The 13,900-nt window shown below is 44.5% G+C and overlaps 1 protein-coding gene across 1 annotated transcript; it reads right to left on the bottom strand.

The window, feature by feature from the left end:
- Window positions 1-336: 336 nt before the first annotated feature.
- On the bottom strand, window positions 337-12,775 carry rnf208 (ring finger protein 208). Its single transcript, XM_061699421.1, has 2 exons — window positions 12,324-12,775; window positions 337-2,251 (listed from the first exon to the last, which is right to left on the bottom strand). The coding sequence occupies exon 2, from the start codon at window positions 1,446-1,448 to the stop codon at window positions 672-674; it is 777 nt and encodes a 258-aa protein (XP_061555405.1). The 5' UTR covers window positions 1,449-2,251; window positions 12,324-12,775; the 3' UTR covers window positions 337-671.
- Between the last annotated feature and the right edge of the window lie 1,125 nt (window positions 12,776-13,900).

Here is a 13,900-nt window from a genome sequence, read left to right as displayed (position 1 = left end):
CATATGGGTCTGGAACATGGTTCATTGTATACTAGAATACTGATGAGCTCATCCCAATTTACTCACAAATGTACCTCTCAGTGATGTGCGTGCCACAACCTATTCCGTTGCATGAATGTCAGCAGGAGGATACTTGGTTTAATTTTGTACCTTCTGCCATTTCGTGGATGAGCATTCAATTTCCCTGTCTGCCACTATATGTCGCTGGCACAGATAGATGAATGCACAATAAATGCACAACGATGTGGCGCAGTGGTGGGGCATCACCGCCCTCGGGTGAGCTAGCCCTAACCCTAGAGTTAGGATATATTAATAAGAGGCAACAGTTTTGTCATTAATTTAATCTTTATTCACCTTGAGGAGAGGGGGGGGGGGGGGGGAATTGACCTCCCCTGGCATTCCCATGAAAAGAGATGACAAACACATCCAACCAAACAAGAGAGGGTGAACAGGATTCCAGTCCATACGTAAAATACATATATTTACTATCTATCGAATCGTCGGCATCCATAAGTCCCACACAGCATCCATCTGTGCTATTAAATATATAGAGATAAGTCATCTGTGGAGGGATTATTGACGGTCTGTGTGTGTGTGTGTGAGGGGTAGGGGGAGAGCTTATAGTCGACAAAGGTGTGGCTGAGCAGCGTTACGTGGCGCCCGCATTTTGTCTACATGATGCCGCAGGAGGACAGCGGGTTGGCGATGTGGCAGGTGCAGGCCGACTGGCAGTATTGGCGCACAGTCTGGTAGCAGCTGCGGTCGACGTCCCCGCCCCACTGCACGGGCCCGTTGGGGTTGACGGGCAGCCGGCTCAGGATGCTGGTGTTGATGGCGAGGGCTGCCAAGCCGTAGTCGGTAAACAGCACGGTCTCGCGGCGGCAGGTGGGGCAGGAGATGAACTTGTACTTGGGGCACGACTCGTAGAGGATCTGCAGGCACTCCTCGCACACCGAGTGCAGACAGGACAAGATGCGAGGGCGCTTGCCGGCGAAGTTGTAGGTGTGGCCACAGGTGGGGCAGTCCAGGGGCTCGCAGGGCACGGGGGCCCCCGAAGAGGTCGAGGACGAGGACGAGGACGTGGAGGAGGAGCGTAGCACATACTGGTTGACGATGACGTCGTCCATCTTGTAGTGAAACTGGTGGTAGCAGATCTCGTTGGCACTGGTTTTGCGCTGCGCTAAGAAGCTTTGCTCCCTGCGGACAACGGGGAGCTGGGGGGACGCCATGGGCCTGGGGGTCGCCACCGTCATGTCAAGCGTTAGGTCGCTGCAAGCCTGGTTGACTATGATCTCCCCTTCGCCGCCACCGTCCCATGCCACTCTGGGGGGCGGGGCGAAGCGAGGTTGGGTGACGGGCACCGTGCACTCTCTGGGGAACTTCTCGGACTGGATGATCTTGACCGTGTCCATAGGGATGGTGACGGGCTGACGCCTGAGGCAGGACATTCGGAATTTGGAAGTGGACACACAGAGGCTCTAAAGAGGAGTGGACACACCTGCCTGGTTCTGGGCAAGAGGACTGGGTAGCGTTGTTGTGTTAAAGTCAGCCATTAGAGGGCACATGTGGACGAATGACTCCGTCCATATTGCCTTTAGAGACCCCAGTCCGGACCCTGGTTGATGTTCCTGTCAGCCTGAGTCCTTATGAGGGCTTGCCGGGTTAAAGAGTTGAGCCAGAGCACCTTAATTCAATGCTTAAGAAGAAACAGTCCAGCTTCTTAGACTGGTGTTGGCTACTTTTGTATTAAAACAACATTACATTCACACAGTCAGCACCAATAGATAATCTTAAATACACAGTTATACACACCCACCCACCCGCACACACACACACACACACACACACACACACACACACACACACACACACACTACAGTTTGGTTGATGTCTGCATGCACAGGGCAGAATGATCCAAGTTCCAAGTACCTCAAAGTGAATCCAGTGTCAGGCCAAGTGAAACTGTACTACTATGTGTTCCTTACGTCTGTCTGAGCCCTGCTAAATTCCCTCAGCAGACCCTGGTTGACGCCCTTTTTATTTGCCAAGTGGGTGGTCTCATATTTGGGGGGAGGTGTCCTTTGTGGCTCGTCCTAGTGGTCGGAAAGATTCCCTTCTGCGAATTCCTACGAGGTGGGAGTTGATGTTTCGGGTCGAGGAAGCGATAACAGTCTCAAGGTGTGGGCCTCCGTGCTCGTCTCCCTTTTTAGACGGTGATAAAGTGTCCTCCAGATAGCTTTGGTGCATCTACCTGTGAAAACACAAGACAAGGAACGGTTTTGCTCAGGCGTGTATTCACAAGGACACATTGCTGGTTGTCAGCAGGCATGAAGTCTTGTGACATTTATCGTGAGCCATATCTGTGCCGACTGAGGCAAATATCACCGATGGAAATTTTGCTGTAGATCGTGCAGAGAAAGCTGTGGTAAAAATCATACTATTGCATTTGATATTTAATACACAATAGTGAGTCATTTACAAAGTTAATGTAAAGAGATAGACCAACGTATCCCTAAGCCTAACTCTAACCCTACTATTCAAATACGTTGTATTTGGATGAGAAATTGAAGAGCGAGTACTATACTGTAGTTGTCCTGGTATACTTCCAACCTATACAAAGTCGGAGCTCAGCCATTTTTTCACTTTATAAATGAAACTTGAATGCACTGCAAAAGCAAGGGATGCTCGCTTCCTGGACATGTACTGTACTTGTCCTGAAAGCAAGGGACAGTCAAGTGGTCATTTGTCTGTGAATGTGTGAGAGACTCTGTGACATCGCAATGTATTGTGCTTTATGTAGTATTGTAAAACCACACCACAGCGTTGATCGGATGATAAAAGAAGCACTTTGGCTTGGGTCCAGGCACAAATTTCTTTCTTTTAGCATGGCTCAACAATCAAGTTACTTCATGCTCCAGGGGCAGACTAGTCATTGTTGGACTTAATTGCGGCAACAGATTTGCTTCTATCCGTCTAAAACTGTTTTTAGAATCCATATACTGCAAATAAAGAATGGAACTACAGTAACAAGATTACACATTGACAGTGGTTGGAAGTAACAAAGTAGAAATACAGTACTTTTTTACTGTACGTAAGTAGATTTTTCAACTATCTGTGCTTTACTCAAGTATTTTTCTCTGGTGATTTTTTGACTTATATTCCCTACATTTGAAAACAAATATCTGTGCTTTCTACTCCTTACTTTGTAATATCGACTCGTTACTGTTTACAATCCTCACGAATGAGATTACGACACACAAAAAAAGATGTAAACTAAGAGCGTAAAGTAAATAAAGTCCACCGCAGTTGAGATCTTGATTGCATGATGGACATCTTTGGCATTTATAAGGCAGTAAAACAAGGACAGCAGCACCATGGCGAACATGACCTGGGAGCGTCAATGACGTGGACAAAACAGATCTGCAGAAGCAAAACAGTGCCCATCCATAAACTAATTGAAGTAAAAGATTTGATTTTGCAGACTCCAAGAATGATTCGTGGTGAGTACATCGTGTCCGATGCCAGCTAAAAAAAACTCTAGATTCCGACCTTCAAACATTTGCCATCTAATCTGAAAAAACACAAACAGGTGATTTTTTTTCTTTTTTTCCAGTGGTTATCCTCAGCTAATTTAGCATTGTTTTTGGTAGTAAATTCAAAATGTTAGCAAAGTCCAATGTCCTTGAGCTCGGGAAAGAGGAAAAGAAAATCACATGGAGCCAGGTCGGGCGAGTAAGAAGTTTGTTCCGGCACGGTGATCTTATTCTCGATCTTATTCAGGAACTGTCAGATGCTCATTGTGCGCAGGCGCGTTGTCATGGTGAAGCAGCCACGAGTGGTTCTGCCACAACTCTTGCTTCTTCTCTCACATTGAACGAAACTAACGGCCACAGAATCTTTTTGTAGATGTGCTGGTTCGACTGTGGCCCACAACGAAGGGGAAAAGTGGTAGTTTGTAGTTTGTATGTGAAACATATGCTTTGTGACTCCTGTCCTGGAATTTTAAATGGCGTTACGACCTTGGTCACGGAACGAATCAAACTCGTAAGTCGAGGTACCGCTGTATCTGAATTTCTACTTAAGTACAAGGTGTGATTACTTTTGCCATCTGTGTACATCGTTAAACGAAACACTTTTGAAAAGGAGCATTAATAACTTTGCAGAGGCAGCATGTGTTTGCTACAGCTCTTTTAATGTAGAAAGACATTCGTGTGACAGTGAAGATGTTAAATAAACAGACGTCTGGTGAGAGCAGGTGACTGTGGCAGACATGCTTCCTGCTTTCTGTCGAGGCGCCGTCATCCTCGGAGCTCTCAAACGCGTGGGAACGGATCCCAAGGGATTTCTGTCCTACGCGAGGGTTCACCAACGTCAAGCATGCGGGTGATCGGTTTTTAAATGCAACAAACAAACAAAAAATGAAGAGGTAGGACGGCACCTCAGTTCGTCATCTTGTGCAAAGTGATGATTCACTGAGGCGAAATAAGCGAGCAGAGGAGGTGACCTACATGGCGAATGAAGAAAAAGAAAAAAGCCAGTACAGCAGAGCAGGTTTCTATTTGTAGTTTGTGTAAGCATGCACACATCAGCGCTTCCTGCAGCCCTCCTCTCTGCACCCTCAACAGCGACAGGCCTTCACTTTCACATGATGCAGCGGCCATATTAGACACGTCTTGCCTCCCTTTATCTTCCCACCATGCATCTGTTTGTCTGCCCACTCCACACCCAGTCTCACTAACTGTGTGTATGTAAAACATTCCCCAAAATAGCCTATGTCTGTTCCCCCTCCCGTTCCCACGCATGTGATAAGGTCCAGCATGGAGCGACAAGCTATCCATTTGCTGCAAAAATAAAATGGAATGTTAACTCTAAAGACGGGTGGCGGACATGAAAATTACTTCATGCGCCGGGGAGCTGAGTCTCATCAAATCAATGCAACACACAAGATAACTTTGTGGTGTGCATTCAGTTGTTTTATGTGCAACTAACTTCCACACTGAGCAAAACAGGTTGAAGCTCAGGCTGGGGGAAAAACTAATCCAGTCACTCGGCTAAGTCGACTTCAAAAATACATAGGTCGATGCCAAATTTCAGCCTCGAAGCTTCGCTGAGATAAAAAACAAAAAATCAGACAAACAAATAAAACTACAAATAGACGGAAGGAGTGTTGGGCCACTGATAAAGTTCACCAAAAACAATATGTCAGTGATTTTTTAAGACAGTGTCGGATGTGTAATGTACATATAACATGATGTATAAGTGAGCGGAATGCTAGCGTTTTTTTGAACTAACATAGTCATCGCTAGCGCGCTCATACTAATCGCGATTACCAACAGTTGAGCCTTTAGCGTTTTGCTGTCTCAAATTCAGAACGACACATTTATACCATACACTCAGTACCAACGTATGCAGTTTAAGGATCAAAGTCCATCCCTCATAAATGAGAATAAAATGCATGTTAGTAGTAAAAGGAAAAAAAAAAAAAAAACATTGTGGGGAGGTGGGTCGTTTATTATTCGATCATTTAACCAATAATCAATGGGAGAATCTATTCTAAAAAGATTTGATAGTGACAGCCCAAGTTAAAGAACTTAAAGCGCTTCCGGTTCGTGTGAATGGCGGAGCCGTATGGCAGCAGACATGGACACAGCCCCTGTAGGAATATTAAATGTCTACAATGTCTTTTGTTTTACAGATGATGATTTCAAGAGTTACCAAAGATGACCATATCCAATGTTTGGCTTTCTTTGTGTCTATATATATATATATATATATATATATCATATCACACACAGTATGTGTAAGTAAACCGTATACATGTATTTAACTTTAGTCTGAAAACGCTGGCAATAATCTTCTTCTTTTTTTTTTTTTTTTAAGCAAGTTTGGGTTCAAACCATTATGTCATTGACCTGTAGTTGTCATCGTTATCGCTGCTCACACAGGAGGTCCGCTAACCTGTTTTCCAGGTTTGGTCATGTGAAGTTCCGCATGAAGCAGATTATTGATGATGACTTCTTGTCAGCGATTTTGTACGAAGGAGCCAGGTCAGATTGGTGCTTACCGCCTTCCTATGAAATAAGTTCCGTTTCTGTTTCTGTGCTTATTAAATTCTTCCTTACTATCACTGGTACTCTAAAACACAAACAAGCCAAAGAAAACAATCCTAATCTCCTAATGCTGTCTAAATAACGCTCACATAACGTCTTCCAACAGCAACTGTATTAATTTTAGGGAATATATTTTTCCGCCACCTTCAGCTCTGCTTCCTGTTGTCTCTTCAGTGCCACTGTCTCTAATCCGTACATCATGGCTGGCCTCGCCACTGTTTAATAAACTTTGTCCTTCATCCTAGCAGAGACTCTTCTGTCACATAACACACCTGACACCTTCCTCCACCCGTTCCAACCTGCTTGGACCCGTAGTTGCCACAGCTCTGCGCATCACCCTTGTTCTTAAAAATGGGCGCCAGCACACTTTTCCTCCATTCCTCAGGCATTTTCTCACACGCTAGAATTCTATTGAACAAGCTGGTCGAAAACTCCGCAGCCACCTCTCCTAGATGCTATTGTGGATATAGGATATATACAGTAAATATGCAAAATGAGTAGCATGCAAGAGAAGACGTCATTACATTTTTTTCTTCTTACATGTACCGATACTTCTTGTACAGGTAGAAGAAGTATCGGTTCTTGTACACGTACAAGAAGTACATTGCACAAAATAGAAACCGAAACTATTGTGCATCTAATTTAGTCTATCAGCAATGTTATTTGTTTGTTTAAAAAATAGAATGCTGAGTATTTATTTTGACGTTTGGGATCTGACTAATTTGCTTTAATTTTTTAATTTTTTTTTGGTCCTGTTTGGCTTTTAGGTCAAGCAAAACAGAAGATCTGTATCCCTTTTATGGCAGGACAGTTTTATTGTGTCACAGTGGACTTTTTAAGCTGCCACTGTGGTTTCTTTGTATTGTGATGGATATTTGAGAATTACAGTCCTTCAGTCGAACAGAACAAAGTTTTTAAAGGGGAGTGATAGAAAAAACAAAGGAGAGAGAGTGGAAAGGTAACTAAATAATATAAAGAAAAGACAACAAAAGACAAAGCACTAGCTATAAACAAGATGAGGAAAGTAAAGCATTATATAACCAGTACAATGACATAATGGATTCGAGTGTTGTATGGGTTAGTAGTGCTACACTTTGTGAGGGAAGGACAGGACAATATAGGACAGGACAGGGACAGGACAGGGGTCGTGGAGCAACATGGGGGGCCCACCGCCCTCCAGCAGAAGCCGGAACGGGGTACCAAGGCGGACGCCAGCTGACACCACTTCAGCACCAGCGGAACATGGGCGAATCCACCACCAATGCTCGCCAAGAGGCCCGCCAGGTAATATGCCCCCTTCACCCCAGAGGTCGGGAAGAAGTAAAGAAAGTCCTGCCTGCTTTATTCTAATTAAATCTGGTATTAACAGACTTGCGTTTTTTTTTTTGTTTTTTTTTTTTGCGGTTTTTGTTACCTGGTTTGAAAACAGAATTGGAAAAGGTGAAATAATCCATAGACACAGATATTTAGGATGAATAAACGTCAAAATCTCATACACTGGTACTATGATTCAGAGTGCGACTGCATCCACCTTTACAAGGTTGATGTAATAAAAACATAGAAATTGCAAATATTGAAGCCATAATTTATTAACGATTATGATTATGACTATTTCACGGAAATGTTCTTGACAAAATTTTCAAAATATGGAAATTTGGACAAATTGTTCTGGTTGTGAATTTTTATAGATTGGCAGCCATGGGAAAATGAAAATGGTACTTAAATAATGATTTATTGCAAATGTATTTTATGTACATTTAAATATATATATTTTTAAAACAACTAACTTAAATACAACTGGGCCGTGATTCTTTTCACTAGTGGTACATGTACTGCACTTTGAGAATCACCGCTTTTGGGTTTTGATGGAGATGAGTTCAGGGCTCGATTAGGAATTGATTTGTTAATTAAGACGTGTGAGCCAAGACTTAAGTGAACTTTGTAAAGCTCAAATACTGTGACAATATGACTGAAGACTACAAAGTCACAGCTACATTAAAAATAAAATGTAGTGAGATCACACTTTTGTGTGTGTGTGACTATAAACAGCGTGTTTAGGTGCACCTATCTGGGAGGTGGAAATAAAGCATGAGGATTGCTTGACAAAGGAGGAGACAAAGCAGCTGAAATGACCCCTCTCTGATTTGCAGACAACACGACACGAGACAGGCTGATAAGAGACCTCCTCGTCCTGCAGATGGGCCGGCTTTGGAGCAGCCTCCATCCTAATCGACGTTAGCCCCCTGCTGTTATGTAAAGAGCTGATCCCAACCCTGGCTACCGCGTGAAAAGTGCAAACCGGCGCAGATTTTCCCGCAGCTATCCCGGTGACGTGTTTGCAGCCTCCTCTCCGGGTGCATGTGCCAGGCCATCATGACGCTAATGAAATCAAGGTAGGCATCTGACATGCTGATTGTCATCACAAACATTAGGACGATGGCAAATGGAGGCACACACAAACACACACGCACGCACGCACACACACACGTATTACACATATCCACGTGCACAGCATTGTCACCCTCATTGTGACCCATGCTTTTCATTCCATTGAGCTGACAAACAAACGCATGGCAAGCAGATATCAGACACAAACATCATCTCATACATACTCAAGCCTGTTCTCATGACAGTTTAGTGGGTTTGTTTACAAAAAATCAATGCGCTGGTATTAGTTTCCTTCTACTTTTTAAAACTATTGATGCGGACACTCAGATTTTTCCTCTCTCTTTACACTGTGTTCCAAATTAATAGACAAGTTATATTTTTCTGATTTTCTTAAACAGTTGATGGAAATGACAGCTGGCATAATTTTCACATCATAAACAACCAGAATATGTCCATCCATCCGTTTTCCGAGCCGCTTCTCCTCACTAGGGTCGCGGGCATGCTGGAGCCTATCCCAGCTATCATCGGGCAGGAGGCGGGGTACACCCTGAACTGGTTGCCAGCCAATCACAGGGCACGTACAAACAAACAACCGTTCGCACTCACATTCACACCTCCGGGCAATTTAGAGTCTCCAATGAATGCATTTCTTCGGGATGTGGGACGAAACCGGAGTGCCCGGAGAAAACCCACGCAGGCACGGGGAGAACATGCAAACTCCACACAGGCGGGGTCGGGGATTGAACCCGGGTCCTCAGAACTGTGAGGCTGACGCTCTAACCAGTCGTCCACCGTGCCGGCCAGCTGGAATATAATTCATATATTTTTGAACAAATCTCCCAATGATAATAGTATTTTTTGAAAAATAACGCAACAGAGTTTCAAGACATTAGACAGGTTTTAAAGAACTGAAAATAGTCATTTATTGAATTTTCAGCATTAAGAGGTCATATTTACTGGATTCAAAAGCTATTTCAATTAAAAAAAAATCATAAGTCAAGTTACATTTTGACATAGGGCCCCTTATTTGATAGCAACTTCACAATTCTTATATCCATTCAAATTGTGACTTTTTGGAGAGTTTCTGCTTGAATTTCTTTTGAGTTGGTGCATTGTCATGCTTGAAGATCATTTTCTAAATGAAAGCACTGTTCTTCTTTTTGTACCAAGGTGGAAACTGATCAGTCAGAAAGTCCATATACTGTACTATTCACTTTCACACCTTCAGGGACCCTAAAGGGACCAACAAGCGCTTTCCCTGGCACGTTTCGGGCCAAATACGTGACTCCGCCAGTCTGCCACCTCCTTGCTGACGTCGCAGCCTTGTTGGGACATGGTGGCCTTCCACCAAGCATCCACTACTCCACCCATCTGGACCATCCAGGCTTGCACGGCAATCGTCAGTGGACAGTCTCACGCTGCAAGGTATAGCTCTGCTTCATTTGCTGCTACGGGCATAAAAGGAGAGAAAGTCATGTTGTGACCCCCATCTTCCCCTGACCTCAACCCTATTAAGAACCTTTGGAGCATCCTCAAGCAAAATATCTTTGAGGGTGGGAGGCAGTTCACATCCAAACAGCAGTCCTGGGCGGCTGTTCCGACATCCTGCAAAGAAATTCAAGCAGAAACTCTCCAAAAGGTTCAATGAATGTTGGCCCCTTTAGCGTCCCTGAAGGTGTGAAAATGACCTCTGAAAAGTATGTGGACTTTCTGACTGACACTTTCTTCCATGTTTGTCCCATTGTACAGTCTGTGTCGGTTCGTTGTTGCTGTCTCATGTCACGTCATGTTATTGCTGTACTTTATAGTGGTGAGTGTTTTGTTCCCTGTGTTACTTTGTATCTTGCTTTTTTTTTTTGGAAGGGGGTGACTTTGTTAATTTAGTATTTCTATTTTTTCCAAGTTCCTTGTCTGCCTTTTTTTGAGACTGAGTCCTGCACTCCTGCCTTGCCTCCCTGCTCCCGTGCACTTGGCTCCACCACTTTTTGCCATCAACTCCGCCATGCAAACCTGCAACCTTGTGCCAACAACAATAGTTTCTTTCTTCTTCGGGACATTCCAAATGGTCTTAAAAGGTATGGCCAATGTTTGTGCAATGGCTCTAACTGATTTTGCATTTTATCTTAGCTTCACAGTTGCTTGTTTTTGTAGCTATGGACAGCTCACTGGTTTTCCTGTTGGTTACAGATCTAATAGGTAGAACTGTACAGGAGGTCTTCAGTTCACAATGGAGTTTCATTCCTATGGAGGCGAGCTAACTCAAATGTATACATTGGAACTCATTAAGCTACGCTAACGGAGTAGCAAAATTATAATTACGAAAAGCACTTTGAGGCCATAAAGAAAAGCAAATGAAAAATAGTAAGTACGGCAGTAACTGAGCATCGCTTTTACTAGTTTACTGTGCAACGTTCTTAATCTCGAACAGGCATATATCGGGACTGTCTCGACCCCTGGACGGACGGACATATTGTAAGATCTGTGATCTTTCCATATGATTTCGTACTAAATTCTTGTGAGAGCACTGTTGCCTGAGAAAAGGCCGCTAAACATTCCAATCATCCTCACACACCCACTACCATCCGTCATCTTTTCCGAGCTGATTCACCTGCGATTGGAGGACGGCGGGTGGAGAAGGGTTCTGAATGTTCTGAATGAGTCATCAGTCTGTCTCCATGCCGACCCCATCGCTCTCTCTCTCTCTCTCTCTCACACACACACACACACACACACACACACACACACACACACACACACAGACACACACACACACACACACACTATCGTCTTCTCTCAATGGAAACCTATCTCTCCTACACATCCTTTTCATATTTGTCTATTCATACGAGTCGGCATGGAGACGACCGCATGCCGCCGACAGATTGGAGGCATGCAGGCAGATATGTCAGCTATGTTGAGCCAACTGACCACATTCAAGCCTCGGCTGGTAAAAAAGCAGCGCGGAGGGTATTATGTTGTATTTTGATTACGTAACATCCGCTGACCTTGAGTCCAAATCCCACGGTTTACTTGTATCTGTACGGAGATAACGCAGTGAATGTGTCAAGACTGGTGGTGCTTTTACTTTGAAACGCTTCTATCTCTTACCATCCGCAGTTGACTTCGGCCATTTTGCAATTCATTTCCGCTAAGTGCTCTTCATTGTTCTCGTAGCCGCGGCGGCAACAACATGGCAGAGGTGCACGCAGGCGGAAAAATGAAAAAGCCCAAACCATCACCCGCCACCTCATGGGGATTGATGAGCTTCTGCAGTACGCCGGTGGTGGATTGATTGATTAAGGCCACTTGATTTTTCCAAAAAGGCCCGCCGTCTCGAGAAGCGCACGGCCCTTGTTGATGTGCACAATATTCAAGATGGAGAAGCTTTTTTGGCACAGGGGAGAGAGAGGTGCGTTCAAGAGACCCGGTTATGCAATCGTGACATTTCCCACTGCAACACCGAGGTACGGGCCGGGATGTCGGACACAGAACACACGCACACACACCTCATGCACACTGTCTCAGAGGTCTGTCGTTTGTCATAACTACTCGAGATCTCCAACCAACACAGCACGGCTGGGAAACATGCTGCCCGTGGGCCACATGGAGCCTACGACAGCAGTTCATCAGGCTTAACAACAACAATAACATTCAACCCATGCATTCTTGTAATCGATATTAAAACACATTTGATATTTTTTTTCATAAATGGCTCCAAGGAGGGTTATCAGCAGCCATGCATGCGCAATGATGCAACAGCCATGTAAGCCCCCCAGCGCCTCATTCGGTTCGAGAAGATCCCTCTTAGATGGAAAACATGCTCACCTCAAGCCTCTTTCAGGTCCTGTCTTGACGATTTCTCTGCTTTGAGGATGCGAGGTCTGGTTCCCAGCAGGATGACGGCAGCAGGAATGTTAAGATGGTGGAGGCAAGGTGGAGGCACGTCCGCATCCCTCGTCTTTTGTCCTTCACGCCGTCGCTCTGCCTCCTCCGGTGTGTGTCGGAGCGTCTCTGTCGGCTCTCTCCATCCTTCCTCTTCCTCCCTGGTGTGGCTTATTCAGTCCTCCTGGGCCTGGGTCTTTAATCTAGTCGGACCTCGCTTTTTTTCTCGTCGTCCCGCTCACAACAACACCTCCTCCTCCTCTTCCTCCTTCTTCGTCGGTTCCAGGCGAGCGCACCTCACCGCTGCACATGCGCACTCTCCTCACTTCTCCCTCCTTTCTCCCTTCAATATCTCTCACTCCTGCTCTCTCGCCCTCTATCTCGCCATCACACACTCCCTCCCATCCCCTCGCTGCAGCACACACTGCAGTGGCTCTGCAGGCAGTGTCGCGTGTTCTAGTTGCCAGAAAAAATATTTCACCCATTGAAGAACATTAATAGCCAACCCCTACACCCTCCCTCCTTAACTAGCTATGTACACACATAGATGCAAACTGACACACACACATTCAGTAAACTGGCACAAATGCAGATCCAATCTACAGAGTGCCGAGAGAATGAAATGAAGCATAAATTCACTAACAAATCATGTTCAAAAAAGATGCTGACTCCAAGCTACAAGCTCAACCAAATGCATTTCATCCAACTTTAATGTTCTCTGCAAGGAGCACCACTTTACATTAAGGGTACACTTATAAATGCTTTATAAATGTGTTATTAACTAATGTCTTTATGGTTAATATATGAGTCATGTTGTAAGATTCCAGTGTGGAGGGAGCACCTTATGTTGAAAATTCTAGTTTATAATTTAATGATAATGATGATATAAACTATTTAAAAACACAAAGGGTTAAAGTGCAGCAAGGTGGTTAGTGTTGAGCACATGTGCCTCACCGTTGTAAGGTTCATGGTTCAAATGCCACGTTTTTTTGGGGTGTGTTTTCTCATCTTTTCATTCAAAAAACATGCATGGCAAGTTCATTAAATTGTCCATAGATGTGAATGTGAGGATGAACGGTTGTTTACAGATATGCGCCCTGCGATTGACTCGCGACCAGTCCCGCCTCTCGCCCAAAGTCAGCTGGGAGGGGCTCCATCTCACCCACAATCTTAATGAGCGCAAGCACTATCGAAAACAAGACGGAGGGATGAATACAGCTTACACTTAATGTAAAGTAGTTCCAAAGTCCTTTTATATTATGGGGGCCATTATGAAGGGTATAAACACTTTTAATTATGTAGTTTGTTCACACTTTATGAAGCCCTTTATAGTGCAAGGACCACACACGGCAACTTAAACTTACAGAGACTAAAACCATGTGATTATTCCCAGTCAATCAGTAAATAAAGGTAATGTTAATAATGGGACGGAAAAAATGAAGTCTTAAGGCACCATTCGATTTGTTGTTTTAGCAATGTCATAATAATCATACTGAAGGCCCCTAAGTCGAGCACAGGCC

The sequence above is a fragment of the Phycodurus eques genome, chromosome 15 (assembly GCF_024500275.1).
Source record: "Phycodurus eques isolate BA_2022a chromosome 15, UOR_Pequ_1.1, whole genome shotgun sequence".
NCBI lineage: Eukaryota > Metazoa > Chordata > Actinopteri > Syngnathiformes > Syngnathidae > Phycodurus > Phycodurus eques.
This window is presented reverse-complemented; position numbering and strand designations above follow the sequence as displayed.

Coding starts and splice junctions, on each gene's coding strand:
- rnf208 (XM_061699421.1), bottom strand. CDS start 1,448: ATGTCCTGCCTCAGGCGTCAGCCCGTCACCATCCCTATGGACACGGTC.